The sequence below is a fragment of the Doryrhamphus excisus genome, linkage group LG2 (assembly GCF_037039965.1).
Source record: "Doryrhamphus excisus strain RoL-2023G ecotype Guam linkage group LG2, RoL_Dexc_Guam_v1.1, whole genome shotgun sequence".
NCBI lineage: Eukaryota > Metazoa > Chordata > Actinopteri > Syngnathiformes > Syngnathidae > Doryrhamphus > Doryrhamphus excisus.
This window is the reverse complement of record NC_136358.1, coordinates 11,491,636-11,508,350: the sequence shown is the minus strand read 5'-3', so window position 1 is coordinate 11,508,350 and position 16,715 is coordinate 11,491,636. Positions and strand designations below refer to the sequence as shown.

At 45.9% G+C, this 16,715-nt stretch overlaps 1 protein-coding gene and 1 long non-coding RNA gene across 2 annotated transcripts; both read right to left on the bottom strand.

The window, feature by feature from the left end:
• Positions 1-5,948: 5,948 nt before the first annotated feature.
• Positions 5,949-10,619, bottom strand: LOC144898135 (uncharacterized). The gene is made up of 2 exons (XR_013627037.1): positions 10,428-10,619; positions 5,949-6,217 (listed from the first exon to the last, which is right to left on the bottom strand). It is a non-coding gene; the product is annotated as an uncharacterized LOC144898135 (long non-coding RNA).
• A 3,996-nt stretch (positions 10,620-14,615) lies between these two features.
• tnnt2c (troponin T2c, cardiac) lies at positions 14,616-15,583 on the bottom strand. Its single transcript, XM_058065851.2, has one exon. The coding sequence runs from the start codon at positions 15,530-15,532 to the stop codon at positions 14,717-14,719; it is 816 nt and encodes a 271-aa protein (XP_057921834.2). The 5' UTR covers positions 15,533-15,583; the 3' UTR covers positions 14,616-14,716.
• Between the last annotated feature and the right edge of the window lie 1,132 nt (positions 15,584-16,715).

Sequence of the window (16,715 nt, the reverse complement as noted above, 5' to 3'; positions counted from 1 at the left end):
GGAGGGTGGGATTGAACCTGGGTCTCCTAGCTGTGAAGTCTGCGCGCTAACCACTCGACCGCTGTGCAGCAACGTAATATCACGTGAATGAAATCGAAATATTTTGGGATAATGTCATAATATTAGAAAATCATTCACAGAAATACAGTTTAATATTTCCAAAGCAACTTTTTAAAGCAAAAATAGAAAAATGAGGGAAAATGTAGGGGGAAAACTCAATATTGATAAAACATTTTGTTACGCAACACTTCAGATTGACGTTGTTTCTATAAATATACATATATATTGGGTTAAAAATAAAAACACGATCCGTTTTATTATTACAGCGAACGCAGGGGTGGAGTCAAGAAAGATTATAATGATGATAATGATTATAATGTCAGCTCAGGGACATCCCTCCATCTCGTACGGGTAAAAATACTACTAATGAGGATGATAATATGCAGTAACAGTACAGTACACCAGAGAAAACTACAGTATTAAATGCTGTCAAATACGGGATTGCAGTTGGTCCCGCTTTTCACATGGATTACGTTCCAGGGCCGCCAGCCAATCACATGGCACATATAGACAAACAACCATTCCCAACCACATTCATACCTATGGATAATTTGGAGTGGCCAATTAAGCTAGCATGTTTTTGGAATGTGGGAGGAAACCGGAGTACCCGGAGAAAATGCTAACTCCACACACAGATGGCCGAGGCTGGAATCGAACTTGGGTCTCGCTAGCTGTGTGGCCTGCGTGCTAACCACTCGTCTGCCGTGCAGCCCGAATACATACAATAAATCCTAATATTGTATAGCGTATAAATGTATAAAAGCCTGTGGTTGTTTGATGCTAGCAAATTGTAATGTACTGTCATCAAGCTACAAAGCGTCTTATCATGCAATGACACAAGAGGGGGAAACATATTGACGTGTGGCTGTGTACCTATAAATAGATGTTTTACCCCATGGGTGCAAGCACAAGAATCCGCTCTCATTACTCGTCCTCCTTGGTTTGATTCGTCTTGACATACACAACTCAGAAATAACTGCAGCAGCCACACAACAAGCGGCATCGAAACTTTGGAAGCCGGTCGTCAATCAAGGGGGGCGGCGTGGCATTTAGCAGGACACATTCTGTGATTAAATGTCTTAAACATCGATGTGGAAGATTGCAGAAGAAGAAATGACCTTATATGTCAATGACCGCAACATCCACTACAAGAAATACATTGTTGGACAAGAGACACGTTTGCACCCCAGGTGGTGGGGGACAACGGTTTGAGAAAAGATGTGGTTGGTAGTGCAGACGTGTTGACAAAGCCCCGCCCCTTTAGATACCATAGCACTACACTTAGTGCAAAAGTTTACTGCCTTAAGTTCTCAATGTCTGCTTCTCCTCTGACTCATTCATACACTGAGCCCTGTCCCCAAATTAGCTTCAACAACTACAATGAGAGGATCACAAATGAGCCCCACTGTAAGGTTCGACTACCACACCACCACCTGCGTAAGATGCGGTAATAATGCTTCGGGAGGACTGTGATTCATCCATCCTGCCGACGCTTTCGGCTACATGTGTGGGAGTGGGCATGAATCACCCAGGGGAAGCGGCAGCGGACGTGAGCACGAATCTAAATGCGGCCTTTTATCAAACGTGACTTCCTGTCGCAAGTAGCGGCATTCATAAGCTGCTGGCGACACACGCAAAGTCGCAGTGAAATGTGACCTGCTTGATGACGACTCAATCCTGAGCATTCGTCAACTAATGGTATCCGTAATTACGTTATGTACCAAACAAAAAGTTGGTGGTACTTCAGGGACAAACATATGCCCCATAAAGGTCCAGAATAAAGCACAGCGTTAATGAAGTCATCACGGTTACGATTCTCATTCAGCCAATAAAACAGAATAACGGTGGCTAAGGCTACATCCTGGTGTAGGCGCCCTCAGAGGACACGGCCACATGAAATCGCTACAAGACCTCGGGGGTGCGCCTTGTGCTTTTAAAAGTTGCAGGTGGTGCGGAGATGAATGCCCTATTAGAGAGGCCTAAAACCCTTGCAGAAATCTGGACGCCTCCAATCCCATCTCAATTTGGAGGAGGTTGAAGTCTAAGCCCAAACGGTGCCATCTCCCGGGAAGGCTAATTCATCCACAGGCATCTTGAGGGATAGGGGCGGGGGAGGGGTGGGGGTTCTCTCTGCTGGTTTCCTTTCGGTGCTTTATTTGTGTGTATGCATGACAACACATGCGTATACGGTGGATCTACCTTCAATTGTCCTGATGTCCATATTTATAAACTTCCCTTGCCAACCATTCCCAAATGTTTTCTATTGGATATAGATCAAGGTGTCACGGCTCGTCATGCGGGTGTTGCGATGCGACCCCAGGATGCAGAGATGAAACGACTGGTGCAGGTAAAAGTTTAGCTTTTATTTTTTTTTAAATACAGCGAATGCAGCACTGGCAAACAACACGTAGCAAAGGACAAACAATGAACCAACAAAAAACAGACGCACCCGGCTGAACTAAATAAGACGATCAAATTAGAAACAGGTGCGCGTCGAAAGGGAAAGTAAAAGTGACGGGACACAGAACAGACCAACACAGGAAATACTACAAAATAAAAGCATGAAAACCGGAACTAAGGCAAACAACGTGAAACACAAAAACTGTCACACAGGAGGCGATGCAGATTGTGACAGTACCCCCCCCCCTCAAGGACGGATCCCAGACGTCCTAAAGGGTCCGCAAACGAAAAGGGAAGGGAGGTGGGAGGACTGGAGGTGGGCTGCTGGCAAGACCACTCTGGAGGTCGGCCGGGACGACAAGCCTCGCTGAGCCAGCAGGGCAACCACGAGACGCAGGGAATAGGACCAGGCCGGTGGAGGTGGCAGGACCACCCAGGAGGACGGCCTGAACAGTGAGTGGGCCGACGGAGGCGGGACCCCTCTGGAGGTCTCCCAAAACGGCAGGTCCAACGGAGTCCATGGATGGGTCCCTCTGGAGGGCGACCAGGATGGTGGCCCTGGCCGGGGAGGCCAGCCCGTCGCGGAAGAGGTGGTGCCGGAGGAGGCGGCGGCGTGGCGTCCTGCCGTGGTCTCGGTGACGCCAGAGGAGGTGGAGGCGTGGCGTCCTGCCGTGGTCTCGGTGACGCCGGAAGAGGAGGAGGCGTGGCGTCCTGCCGCTGGTCGTACTAGCCCCCCCTTCCGAAGGCGGATTCCAGACGCCGTATGCTGCTGGACTGTTAGGGTTAAGCCCAAAACATTATCATCAACTGTGAAAGAAGACACAAAGACGTGAGATATACTTGCAAGGAGAGTGTTCAGAGACTGCTCAGTAACATTCATCCGACCCACTCTGAAACAGTCTCTGCTCTCCTTCCTTTTATTTAGAGTTTAGGCGTGCCCTATTACATAGGTCTCAACCGTCTAAGGGAGGGGGAACAGTTCAAAGGTTGAGACTGGTTTTAACATCATCAAGCATATCTTGAGAAAGCAGAGATAGATGGTTCAAGGAGACATCCTGTTATTGAGTGTCTAAAGGAATGTGATGAGTTAATCAAGCGTGTGATCTATGTGCATGTAATAGTAACTTGGATAATATGAAGCAAGCTAGTTTATTGAATGTGATTACATGATATATACAGCTTTATTCCAACATTTCCCTCCTGTTTATCCAATTTACTCATTGTAGAACATCATTTATTGATCACTTCACGAGGATTTTTGATCATAAAATCATAACACATGAGAAACGTTACACCTAGAGGAAAAATGTCACTTATAGTCGCCTGGATCTGGAAAAAGATCGGGAATGTTAAAAGATGTTTCGTCGTCATGGTCAACACTATCTTTATTAATGTTAACACCATCTTCGTCGTTGTCATGTTCTGGAATAAGAGTGTAAAGCTCTTGAACATTTAACTGAATGGGTGAAATAGCAGAAGATATCATCTGGGTGCAAATCCTGCGAATAATGGGGACACAAATACATCCACACACTGCCAGAATGCTGACAAAAACTGTCACTGCCAATGCAATTGTCATTAAGAGTGGCTTCCACTTACTGAAGAAATCAGCAAACCCAGACCACATAGAGGTATCAACACCTGAATGCTCTTTCATCTTCTTGTTAAGGGACTGAAGCCCATCCAAGGCCCTGGTGAGGCTGCCATTTGCTGCTGTATTGTTCGGAATGAACGTGCAACACTTCTCACCAAAAAGGGCGCAGACATGTCCTTTCTCCGCCAACAACATGTCAAGAGCAATGCGGTTCTGGAAAGCCATCAATGATGTCGCTGACAATTGCTCATGAATTGCTTGAAAACCATCTTGAGTATAATTTCCTAGCTTCTGCACATTGTAGTGGATGTAGTTGATCCTGTCTACATTTTTATTTATTGTTATCCAAGGTACAATAGATTCCCACCCAGCTGCTATTTGATTAACCAGTTTATAATCATCAGGGACACCTCGTGGAACACCTATGGCATCAATATGTTGGATCATTCTCACTCCATCCCAGGCCTCTTTTAGTTCTAGTCCACAAATGTGGGAGTACGGTGTCAAATGCATTTAATAATTCTACCGCTGTAAGTTGGAATATTTGTACAGGTAGGATTAAGGTGACTGAAGCGCAATATCCTGTGGTATTGAATGGTAACTTATCATAAATGGCGTTTTCACCACACCACCACCATATGTCACTTCGTGATAAAGGTGTAAAATGTTCATCAACAGTTTCAGTTTCAAAACACTGAGAAGCATTTAATGAACCCAATATTGTACCAGTCCCAGTCCTATTGATACACGTGAAATTTCCCATTGCAACTTTATTAGAAAACAGTGGTTTCTTCTTCTGTGGACCTGTAAGAGGGAATGCTTTATCAAATATGGCACAACTTCCTGTGGGGTTGGCCTTGGTCATAACCTGTAAGAGACAACTTTTATTCAATACAGAAGGAACTATTTGTAGTAGTGGTCTTGGTCCCATGCAAACCACACAGTCCTGGTCGGTGGTGTTTGCAGCTTGTTCCGCCATGAGTAACCAGTTGTTGTTTTGGCCAGACAGGCCAGTAAAAACTTGGAACCAATCATCATTAGTTTGAAGCATTGTCACTTTAACTCCTGCTCTAATTGTTGCTTTAGAAAGTTCTGGCTTTTTTAGCTTAGCCGTATAAGTTTGACTTAATTGAATTGGGTAACATGTATCGTATCCTGTTTTCCATTGGCACAACAAAAACTCCCAGCAGGAGCAGCCTAGCCACACACACGAAGGATCTTTAGACGGAATTGGGCTTAAAAGTTGTCCTGAACTCAGATCTACGGTTAAGATCAAAGTCCTGCCATTGTTCTTTTCTACAAGTGACATAAGTGGCCTTTGATGCCTAGCATACTTTGTGGTATAAGATGACCAGTCATAACCCTGAGGATCTGCCACTAATGTTTCCCAACCCCCTTCTCTATCGTTAATCATATACCAAGGGCTCTTATCTGGTGTAGCATACACTCCCATGTGACGTAACTGAGCAACTGTTAGGGTGATTACTGTTGTTTTATTTTGTGGAATGCACACTCTGAGTAGGCTGACATGCTGGTGTTGACCACAGGCAGGATCAGTGATGTTTTGCCTTATGTTTAGCTTAGAGTACCGTTTGTCAGGTTGTTGTAACTGTACCTGTTCATGAAGTAGTAAAACTGTTCCTGTGATAATCAGTCCAATTGCTATTGTTAATATTATCATTACTCCTGATTTCATTTTAACTTGAGTCATGTTTTCAGGTATCCCCTGGTTGCCTCTAAAGTCTCACAAGGCTATGGACAATCTTCACCGGGTTTGAGACGACTACACACTAAAAGTGCAGCCCCCTTTGTAGTCGGACTTTACCTTGCAAGACGGTAGGCAACCTGAGAACCCTTCCAACAAGCTCTTTTTTTTTTTTTATCGTCTTTGATCTTTATTACAATAAGTACCACAATGCTATGGTAATGACACACATAAGAACGCCTACACTGAAAATCACGATAGAAACAGTTAATTTAGTCATACTTTAGAATCTTTTTGCAATGAGTTAAGTGGATCCAAGTATTTCGTTCCGCTATTTTTAAGGCTGTCGGTGTAGTCAATAGTACTTGGTAAGGACCTTCCCACTTTGGTGAGTACCAATGTTTCTTCTTGATGCTTTTAATCAGTACCCAATCTCCTGGTTCTACCAGTTGGTCCTCCTGTGGAGAAATGGATGATGTTTGCTCATCATTATTTGGTCTGTCTAGTTTGCTGATATTTTGCAACATCTTTCTCATCTAATCTGCTAGATTACTGTCTTCATTTGTTTCCCATTCATTCTTAAAGTATGGTAATCGGTATGGTCGTCCAAACATAATTTCATATGGTGTTAACCCGTTGGTACTGGTTATGTTAATATGTACTTTGACCAAATCTAGACATTGTGTCCATTGTCTGCCCGTTTCTTCCATACATTTCTTTTTTATTGTTCCATTCATTCTTTCCACCAATCCTGCACTCTGTGGGTGATAACCACAATGTCGTTTTAAATCAATATGAAATGCTCTGCCTATGTTATCTATAATCTGGTTTACAAAATGTGAACCATTATCGCTATATATTTTTTCTGGAATACCATATCTTGGTATAATGTCTTTACACAATGCTTTTGCTACTGTAAGTGCATCTGGATGTTTTGTTGGAAATAGTTCTATACATTTAGAGAATAAGTCTATTATAACTAAACAGAATTTTTTACCTTCACTTTGATTTAGCTCAATGAAATCCATGTGTATATGTTGAAATGGGTAGCTTGGTTTAGGAAATTGACCTCTTTGTGGACGCAAATTACCTTGGGCATTATATTTGGCACACACTAAGCATGCCCTACAATAATTTTTTGAATAGGAATGAAAACCATATGTAGTATATGCAGTTGATATTAAGCTCATCATCCCTCCCGTTGACACATGAGATTTCCCGTGACTCACTAGTGCAGCCCATTTGTACAAGTTCTTTGGTAGGATAGGTTTGCCTTCCGGTCAGAAATATATACCATCATCTAACCGTGCTCCCTTCCGGAGCCACATGACTTCAATTTTGGGAGATTGTTGTTGCATGTCACGCAGAACGGCCTTATCCAAAGTAGAAGGGGAATTATCAGAAGTAAGGAGAACCCGAACAGCGCCAGCAGCTGCTTGCTTTGCTATTCTGTCAGCAAAGGCATTGCCTGTGGACACAGCATCAGTACCAGAGGTATGTGCTGCGCATTTGCAAATGGCTAACTTAGCAGGCAGTTTGATAGCTTGTAGTAGATCAACCAGCAATCGCGCATGAGTAACCGGTTTCCCCACAGAAGTAACCATACCTCTGTTGTTCCAATACTGAGCAAATGTGTGAGTAGTTGCAAACGCATATTGACTATCAGTATAGATGATAACATTTTGACCCGCCATCAGTTTGCAAGCTTCAGTAAGTGCGGTAATTTCAGCTGCTTGTGCAGAATAATGTTGGGGTAAAGCATCAGCTTTTAGGATTTGATCATTCGTTACTACAGCATAACCAGTTCTTGTCTTTCCTAGATCATCCTTGCGAGATGAACCGTCCACAAATAAAGTGTGGCCTTCAGGTAAAGGTGTATCCTGCAGGTCTGGTCTGCTCTTAGCCGTTTGTTCAGCCAAGGCTTGACAGTCATGAGGACTGCCATCCTCACTAGTAGGTATAAGGGTTGCTGGATTCAAGGCTGTACATCGTTCTATGGTCAAGTGTGGTTGAGACAATAGAATGGACATGCACGACAAATGTCTTGCAGGTGACAAGAAAGTCATTTTGGTTTGTAATAGCAAAGCGGAGACAGCATGAGGAACCTTTAACACCAAAGGATGAAAAAGGACCACATCCGCACTTGATGTAACAGCCAAAGATGCAGCAATCACCGCTCTAACGCAGTGGGGCATTGCGCGAGCGACAGCATCTAATTTAGTTGAATAGTATGCAACAGGGCGTAACTTATTACCATGCAATTGAGTTAGGACAGATGTCATAAAATGTCCTTTACAATCGACCATTTGGTAAAAGGTTTTATTATAGTCAGGTAGAGCTAACGTAGAGGTGCTAACCAATGCTTGTTTTAAGTCACAAAAAGCCTTTTCCGCCTCTGGGGTCCACATAAGATTATCTGTCATTTTTATGTCTTCATTATACATTAAGGCTTGCAATGGAGCTGAGATCTCAGAGTAATTAGGTACCCACATTCTGCAATAATTAGTAAGTCCTAAAAAGGACATCATTTGTTTTTTAGTTTGGGGTTTGGGTGCTTGCAGGATAGCTGTTTTCCTATCTTCTAGAATAGTTCTTCCACCTGCACTTAATTGGTGACCTAAGTATTTAACTTTTTCTTTACAGAATTGCAATTTAGCCTTGCTAACTTTGTGACCTTCTTCTGCCAAATGTTTTAAAGTCGCCAATGTGTCGGCCTCACAGTCTTCCTTTGTTTTTGATGCGATAAGAATATCATCAACATACGTGAGTATCTGACTATTCCTTGGTGGATTCAAAGTTGATAAACTTGCATTCATCACTTGGGAGTATATTGTGGGACTTTCACAATAACCTTGAGGTAATCTGGTGTAAGTATATTTTTTGCCTTGGAAAGTAAATGCAAACCAAAACTGACTATCTTTATGGACTGGAATAGAAAAGAACGCATTACTTACATCAATAACTGTAAAATATTTTGCTTCTGGCGTCAAGGAGTTTAATAGAGTGTGTGGATCAGCCACACATGGTGCTCTCTGTATAACAGCATTTTTTAGTTGTTGTTTGTAGGGGCCTGTCTCTTCATCGCTATAAGGCAACCCGCTGTTTGCCCTGAACACCTTTTCTAACCTGGTACGATAATCCTCAAAGGATTCGTCCGGTTTCTGTTTGCACCTACGTATTTCGGTATAGTTTGCCCTTTTGCGGAATCTAGCAATCACTCTTTCTATGAGTGGTTCTAGTTGGAGGCGTAATGCCATAGAGTGTGGAGCAAATGGTCTGCCATCATCATCAGCTGGAGTGTAACTCCCTTTTACATGAAACCAATCTGGTCCCAAGAGGGTCATCCAGACCTGTTGAACTTCCGTTCCATTCAGATGGTAGGATTGTCTTGGATTATCCATTTGAGTCACACATTCTACTATGTCTTCTTTAGGAGAGGGTATCCCCTCAAGGGCCTTCTTAATGTCATCTTTTGTCCAGGTCCTAAAAACCCTTATCGTTAACTCTTCACCACTCTGACCTGCTCTGGGATTTGGTAATTCAATGAGAGGACAAAGATCCTCAGGTAGAGGGGTATCTTCTGGTAGCCGAGATGTCCCCGGAGAGAACATGTTTTCCCTACCAGTCACCATTTTCTTTGTCCAATCACCTACAGTTCCCTGTGATCTGGTAAAGGGCACAGTTGGTACCGTAGGATGTACTATAGTTGCACGTTTATTATCTTCCTCTTTTGGTGACATTCTGTCTAACATTTCTCTTGCTTCTCTATACGGCCCTACATACTCATCTTCTTTTCTGTGAAACAATGTGGTTGTTTTGTCTTGCTCCCTACATTCTTGTTCTTGTTTTCTATCTCTTTCCTGTTGCTGCCTCTCCTGTTCCTCTTTTTCTATTTTAGCCTGCTTTGCTCTTTTTTCACCTGCCTCTCTCTGTCCTGCTATTTTCATCCATACGTAAGTATGCTGAATACCTTCTTTGTTCATTTGTTTTTCCTTACAGTTTGTTTTGTTTCTGATTTTTTGCTGTAAGTCTTTTATTCCCGCCATAGAAAGTTTGCCGTTAAAATCATATTGTTTTATCCAATATGGTAATGGTCTTAGTGCTTCTGGATCTTGTTTTTCTACCACTGTCCAATCTTTACATTCTAGGTTGTCTATTTCTTTTTTACGTTGTTTACTTTGCCCTTTTCCCATTTTGACAATTTGGTCCCCAACTAAGATGAGTGCTCCTAGGGAGTCCTAATAGTTGGGGATGTTCTTAGTGAGGTGGTGATCAATGCCTTATTGTGGTAATTGTCAAGCTTCTACCCCGGTGAGGGCGGACAATTCTTGCCTTTGCATCCACAACAAGTCACCACTTACAATCTCACTGTTTGGTATGGAGTTCGAAACCTAGTGGTAATCTTACTCCCATTCACCCACACATGTTCTCACACCTTTAACGCGTTTTCTTTGCCAGAGGACGCCGCCGCCCTTGCAGAATTTAACTGTATCCTTTTCAACAGGCGAGTCTGCCCTCGCGCAGACTTTAACTAGTCTTTACTTTTACCTGATAGAGTCTAGAATTGTCAGGGTTTTACACTTTGTCGCCTAACTCGTCTCCCCTTGAATACCAGTATTTTATTTCACTTGTCACACATTCCTTTTTTAAGTGAAATATTCTACTCACGTCTCCGTGTTCCTGGATCTCCGTCAACCGTCGGATCCCAGCCCGAGAGGGAGGAACCAGTCCCGGAAAGGGTATTGGTTGCTGTGGCCACAGACTTGCCTGGATCTCTCTCCCATGTTGGAATCGTCAGGTCTGTTGGAATCCGGCTCGAAGGACCAATTTAATGTTAGGGTTAAGCCCAAAACATTATCATCAACTGTGAAAGAAGACACAAAGACTCTCCTACTTGCAAGGAGAGTGTTCAGAGACTGCTCAGTAACATTCATCCGACCCACTCTGAAACAGTCTCTGCTCTCCTTCCTTTTATTTAGAGTTTAGGCGTGCCCTATTACATAGGTCTCAACCGTCTAAGGGAGGGGGAACAGTTCAAAGGTTGAGACTGGTTTTAACATCATCAAGCATATCTTGAGAAAGCAGAGATAGATGGTTCAAGGAGACATCCTGTTATTGAGTGTCTAAAGGAATGTGATGAGTTAATCAAGCGTGTGATCTATGTGCATGTAATAGTAACTTGGATAATATGAAGCAAGCTAGTTTATTGAATGTGATTACATGATATATACAGCTTTATTCCAACATGGACGTGGAACCAGGGACGGGAGGAGGGGGACCTGGAGGAGGGTCTTGAGTTCCGCCTGCTCTACTGCTCGGACCAGGTCTACAAGGGACTGCAGGCGGGGTTTGGGCTCTGGAGCATCAAGCCGCTGGACACGAGAGCCAGGGGATGCTGGGGCTTGGGCTGCGCGGCTTGGGCACAGGAGGGATCCAGGGAGTCACGCAGCTTGACACGGGAGCCGGGCTTTGGGGAACCTTGAAGCTGCACGGCTTTGGGACAGGAGGGATCTGGGCCGTCACGCAGCTTGGCACGGGAGCCGGGGTTTGGGAACCCTTGAGGCTGCGCGGCTTGGGCACAGGAGGAATCCGGGTAGTCACGCAGCATGGCACGGGAGTCGGGTTTTGGGAAACCTTGAAGCTGCGTGGCCTTGGGACAGGAGGAATCCGGGGCGTCACACAGCATGGCACGGGAGCTGGGTTTTGGGAAACCTTGAAGCTGCGTGGCCTTGGGACAGGAGGAATCCGAGGCGTCACGCAGCATGGCACAGGAGCCGGGTTTTGGGAAACCTTGAAGCTGCGTGGCTTTGGGACAGGAAGAATCCAGGGCGTCACGCAGCTTGGCACGGGAGCCGGGTTTTGGGAAACCTTGAAGCTGCGCGGCTTTGGGACAGGAGGAATCCGTGGCGTCACGCAGCATGGCACGGGAGCCGGGTTTTGAGAAACCTTGAAGCTGCGTGGCTTTGGGACATGAAGAATCCGGGGCGTCACGCAGCATGGCACGGGAGCCGGGTTTTGGGAAACCTTGAAGCTGCGTGGCTTTGGGACATGAAGAATCCGGGGCGTCACGCAGCATGGCACGGGAGCCGGGTTTTGGGAAACCTTGAAGCTGCGTGGCTTGTGCACTGGGGGAATCTGTGGCGCCACGCAGCTTGGCACGAGAGCCGGGGTTTGCGAATCCCTTGGACTGCATGGTTCGGGCACAGGAGGGGGAAGTGTGCAGTACTCCTCTTCGTGTTGCACCGGAGGCAACAGGAATCCGGAAGAGGGCGGCGGGAGATCGACGTGCTTGCATGGAGTGGGAGCCTTCTTGCACTTGGTCGTAGGCTGGCACTCTGAAGCAACGTGAGCGGGGGGTGCACCCCGGCTTGGCGCGGAGGTGAGGGAGGAGACGGCTTCGCCCGCTGAAGCCTTGCTGGTGCTGGCCGAGACGTGCGTCGGCGTCGGCGTTGTCGGCGGGCTGGTGTGTCAATGCCGTGTCCGGGGTACACCCACGCCATGGGGATAAGCGTGCCGTCCGGCCCCCACACCATGTCCTCCAGCTCCTTCGGAGTGAACTTTGCGCACTCCTCCTCCTTAAAAATCTGCAGGGTCCAGAAATCCATCTCTGCGAGGTCGTCGTCTGGTCGGTTCATTCTGTCACGGTCCGGCTTGTGAGCCTTGTGATTCGACCCCAGGATGCAGAGATTAGGACCCAGATGCAGGTAAAATATATTTATTAATGCTATGCAGTTGTATGGCGCAGTAGCAAGGTAAACTCAACACACGACAATGAACCGACAAATGAAAGAGCACACACCTGAACTAAATAGGGAGTGTGGAAATTGAAAACAGGTGCGGGAGAAAAATGGCAAGGATGGAAAGCAGAACACAGCAACAGAGGAAGTGACTACAAAATAAGGGCACGAATGAGGAACAGAGAGGAAAGACAAAAACTAAGGAAGCTGTCACGAGGGGGTGAACCCCGATCGTGACACAAGGGAACACACAGGATGGTCCAGAAGAGTGAGCTTATTCCTCTGGAAGAAGTCCTTTGTCAGGTGGGCATTGTGAACTGTGGTGTTGTCCTCTTGAAAAAGCCAATCATTGCCACACAGACGAGGGCCGTCAGTCATGAACATTTCCAAATGCAACTTGACACCCCTGCACAACCTGAAGCTCTACTCTTCCACTGTTCCATATGGAAAAAAATCTCAGGCTGGGTCTCCTTCTCTCCTTGCCAGTAACGTTGCAAGCCATCAGGACTGTCAAGGTTAAATTTTTTCTCATCAGAGAATACAACTTTCATCCACCTTAAAAAGAAAACTACATTTTTTGGAAAATGTTGCCCATCATCCTCAATGCTTACGTCAAACATGAACACATATTTCACAGAACAACATGTCTGTGCTATTACTAATGATAGCTAACTACTTTTGGACAAATGAGGCACCAGAACCTGATCTTTTAAGCCGGGATACATGTCGGAAGAGCTACTGGTTATCAGGTGTAAATGGCTAAAAATACTACAATGCTAATATTATCATGCCAGCAATGCTAACATGCTAACATGAGCACGCTAACATTGATAGTGGTCAGTGTTTATATGTGTCTACCCATGAAAACAGCACAAAAATGCTCGCATGGTAATAGTACCATGCTCGCAATGTTAACATTAGCATCCTAACACCTAGCATTATAGCGCTAAGTGTCTGCTTAAGTTCATATCCATGAAAATCGCAAAAATGCTACTATGTTAATGTTAGCATGGTCTTTACACCATGGACACTCGACAATGACATAATATTCGCACAAAAATATTAATAAATTAAAATTAAATAAATGAATGATTAATTAAAAAAAACAGATATTGGATAATCCGGCACACCTGACGATTCCTCACGGCATACTAGTGTGCCATGGCACAGTGGTTGCTTTCAGCAGGACACTAATGAGTTAGCCCTCCTGAGGACTCTGCAGCTGCTGTTCTGTGCACACGCTCTGTATGCATCGCCACAAGACGAGTGTTTTCTTTTCTTTTCAAATTGAATTCAACATCGTGCCGGTAGGCCAACGCATCAGGCGAGCTAGATAAAGTGTATCGCATCAGCCACCTGTTGCTCCATCGACTGCGGACTTGAAGGAACACGTGATCCTTTGGGCGCGTGGTCGGGGAACCCATTATTGACCTTTCATATCCATTATGGCAATTCTACCCCCTCCACACCCCCTATGGGATCATCCGAGTGCTCACCTTGAAGCTCAAGTGGCAGTGTGCGCATTGAGGCTGGATAATGGGGGTGGGGGAGTTTGAAACGGGCATAAAGGCCTGACAGTAAGAACGGCCTCTCCCAGTCTCCATGGAAACCGGCTGGCATACAGTCATGTCTGGGGAGAAGTCCGAGAAGGGCTCCTTAATGGCTTGTCATAGCCTTGACAGCATCGGCCTGCTGCCCAGTGACAATCAGAAAGCACAAGGGTGGAACGGCTGCACTTACGAGGCCTTGGTCTCCACACACACTCACACAACTAAAAACACATTATTACTTACTAGCGTCTAATGTGTACAAACGAGGGCTACCACCAAGTGCTCTAGCGCCCTCGTGTGGAAATGATCCAACTAATAATTATTTGGCACAAACACAATAACCTTGAATGTTCTCCAAGTGAATGTTATGCTGAGTAGAAGCAACCTTTAAAAAGGTTTTCAAAAGACTGACAATGTTTTTGTTAATACAAAAATAAAATTTGTGTTGGAGAGTGCAGATCACCAGCAAACAAGCAAGTTTAATATTAATTTTGTGAATAGATCAGCAGCATGTGACAATAACATAAATCTTCTTCATTAGGGTGACATCAGCGACCCCCCCCCCCCCACTAGCGACTTAAAGCATTCCCCAGAGGAGCTCTTAATAAAGGAGCTCTCGATAAAGTTGGTTACAAACAAGCCAAAATGTCCATGGAAGGTTTCTGCATCCTCACTTCCAGGACCCAGACTTGCCCTTGGCCCCGCGAGAGGTTTTGGATGCTTTGGATCCACGCTGGTGGTCGCTGACACGGTTTCTCAGGACGTAGATGTCGTACTTTTGCCGCTTGAGCTTCTCGGCCAGCTCAAACTTCTCGGCATGCAGCTGGTGGAGCCAAGCCCACAGATCCTGCGCCTTCTCGGCCAGCTTCTCCTGGTTGAGGTGGTCGATGTTGAGTGGCTTGCGGCGCTCTAGGAGCGCCTTCTTCTTCTCCTCGCGTGCCGTCAGCTTCTTGCCCTTCTTCTGGTCCACCTTTTGCAGGTAGCCACCGAAGGACTTGTTGGTGAAGATCTTCTTCTTCTTAGCCTCCTCCTCAGCGCGCTGCTTGGCCACCTCCTCCTCGCGCCTCACCCGCTCCTCAGTCACCCTCGCCTGGCGTTCCCGCTCCTCCTCGGCACGGACACGCTGCTGCTCGGCACGGTCCGAGCGGCGCCGCTCAATGCGGGTGCGCAGAGCGACCAGTTCCTCTTCCTCCTTCTGGCGGTTGGAGAAGTGCATCTCGATGAGGCTCTGGAGGTCATTGAAGTCCTTCTCCAGTCTCTTGCGGTGCAGGTCATCAAAGTCTACCTTCTCGCCATCTGGCAGCTTAGGGGGTGCGATGTTTGGCACATAAGTGGGTTTGGGTCGAGGTTTGGACTCTTCCTCATGTTCTGTATCCTCTTCCTTTACCGCCACTTCTTCGCTTCTTCTCATATCCTCTTCCTGCTCCTCTTCCACCTCTTCGTACTCCTCCTCCTGCTCCTCCAGGATATCCTCAGTGTCTGACATGTCTGGCTTTCTGGGAAGCTTGAGGAGCACCAAGATCAACTGGTGTCTGACCGCTGGTCACGCTACTCGGGCCTCTTTTAAGGCTTTGCAGGGACCATATGACCCAGCCAAGTCTCCAGGGGTACGGGTCGGCGGTGGGGCAGATTTGGAGACAGATGGAAGCGTCTATTTTCTCCAAGTCTTTCAACCTCGCATACCCCCCCAAAGACCCTCTTGCTGTAGTCTGACCCCTTGCGCTCCTCATTCCTTTGTAAGGACAAGATGAGAGACTATTTTGGATGCGCAACAGATGCCAGCACACACTTGTGCATCGCATCATAACAGCCACGACCAATAAAACGCAGGCCCAAGGCTGCTGATAAGCTATGGAAGCCGCTTGAGCACCAAAATACATCTACAAATCAGCCCATTGATGCGCTACAGGGGGCACAAATTGGGGATATGTTATTCCACGGTGATTGCAAAAAAGCACCAAGACAAAGCCAGTTTTACGAAGTGAGCAGCTGTTGCTAACATGGAGCCATGACTGATGCTGCACGGGAATGTGCAGCATCAAACCAACCACAAAGACACAGAGCTTGGTTGGACATTGAGGTCCAGAATGAACTTAAGTTTTCACAGTTTTACACAAGACATTCTGGGATTTAGCCATCAAAATGGAAAATCGAGGCAGAATGCGCATGAACCACTATTGCACAATTTCAGAAGTTCTTTTACTTTGGGCTCGTTGCCAGAGCGGATCACAGGTTTCCATCTCGGCCCGTTCTTTGCATCTTCCTCTGTTAGTCCTGCCAACTGCATGTCCAGTCTACCAAATGACCGAATTACCACCACGCCACCCAGCGCCATCTTGCGGTGATCCACCAAATTAGAGCCCAGAGTGTCCAAACCATGGCCCGTGGACCAATCCACACATATAATATGTACCTAACTGTGAAGTCCTGAACGAGCATCCACAAAGAAAGCCATCCCAGAAGAAAAATTGTCGATGGTAACCAGAAATGTCGAAACCAAATGAACATAAGGTTGCCGCCAAGTGCTAAGTGTAGGGCCCCATGATCGCCGTGTTAAGGGAGTCTAATATTAAATGCGGAATGTCCCGGAAATTGACATAATGTGGATGAAAATGCTGTCATCGTGAAAGAAAACAACGTTTGTGTCGGGAAATATTTCCCCAGCGTAC

Coding starts and splice junctions, on each gene's coding strand:
- tnnt2c (XM_058065851.2), bottom strand. CDS start 15,532: ATGTCAGACACTGAGGATATCCTGGAGGAGCAGGAGGAGGAGTACGAA.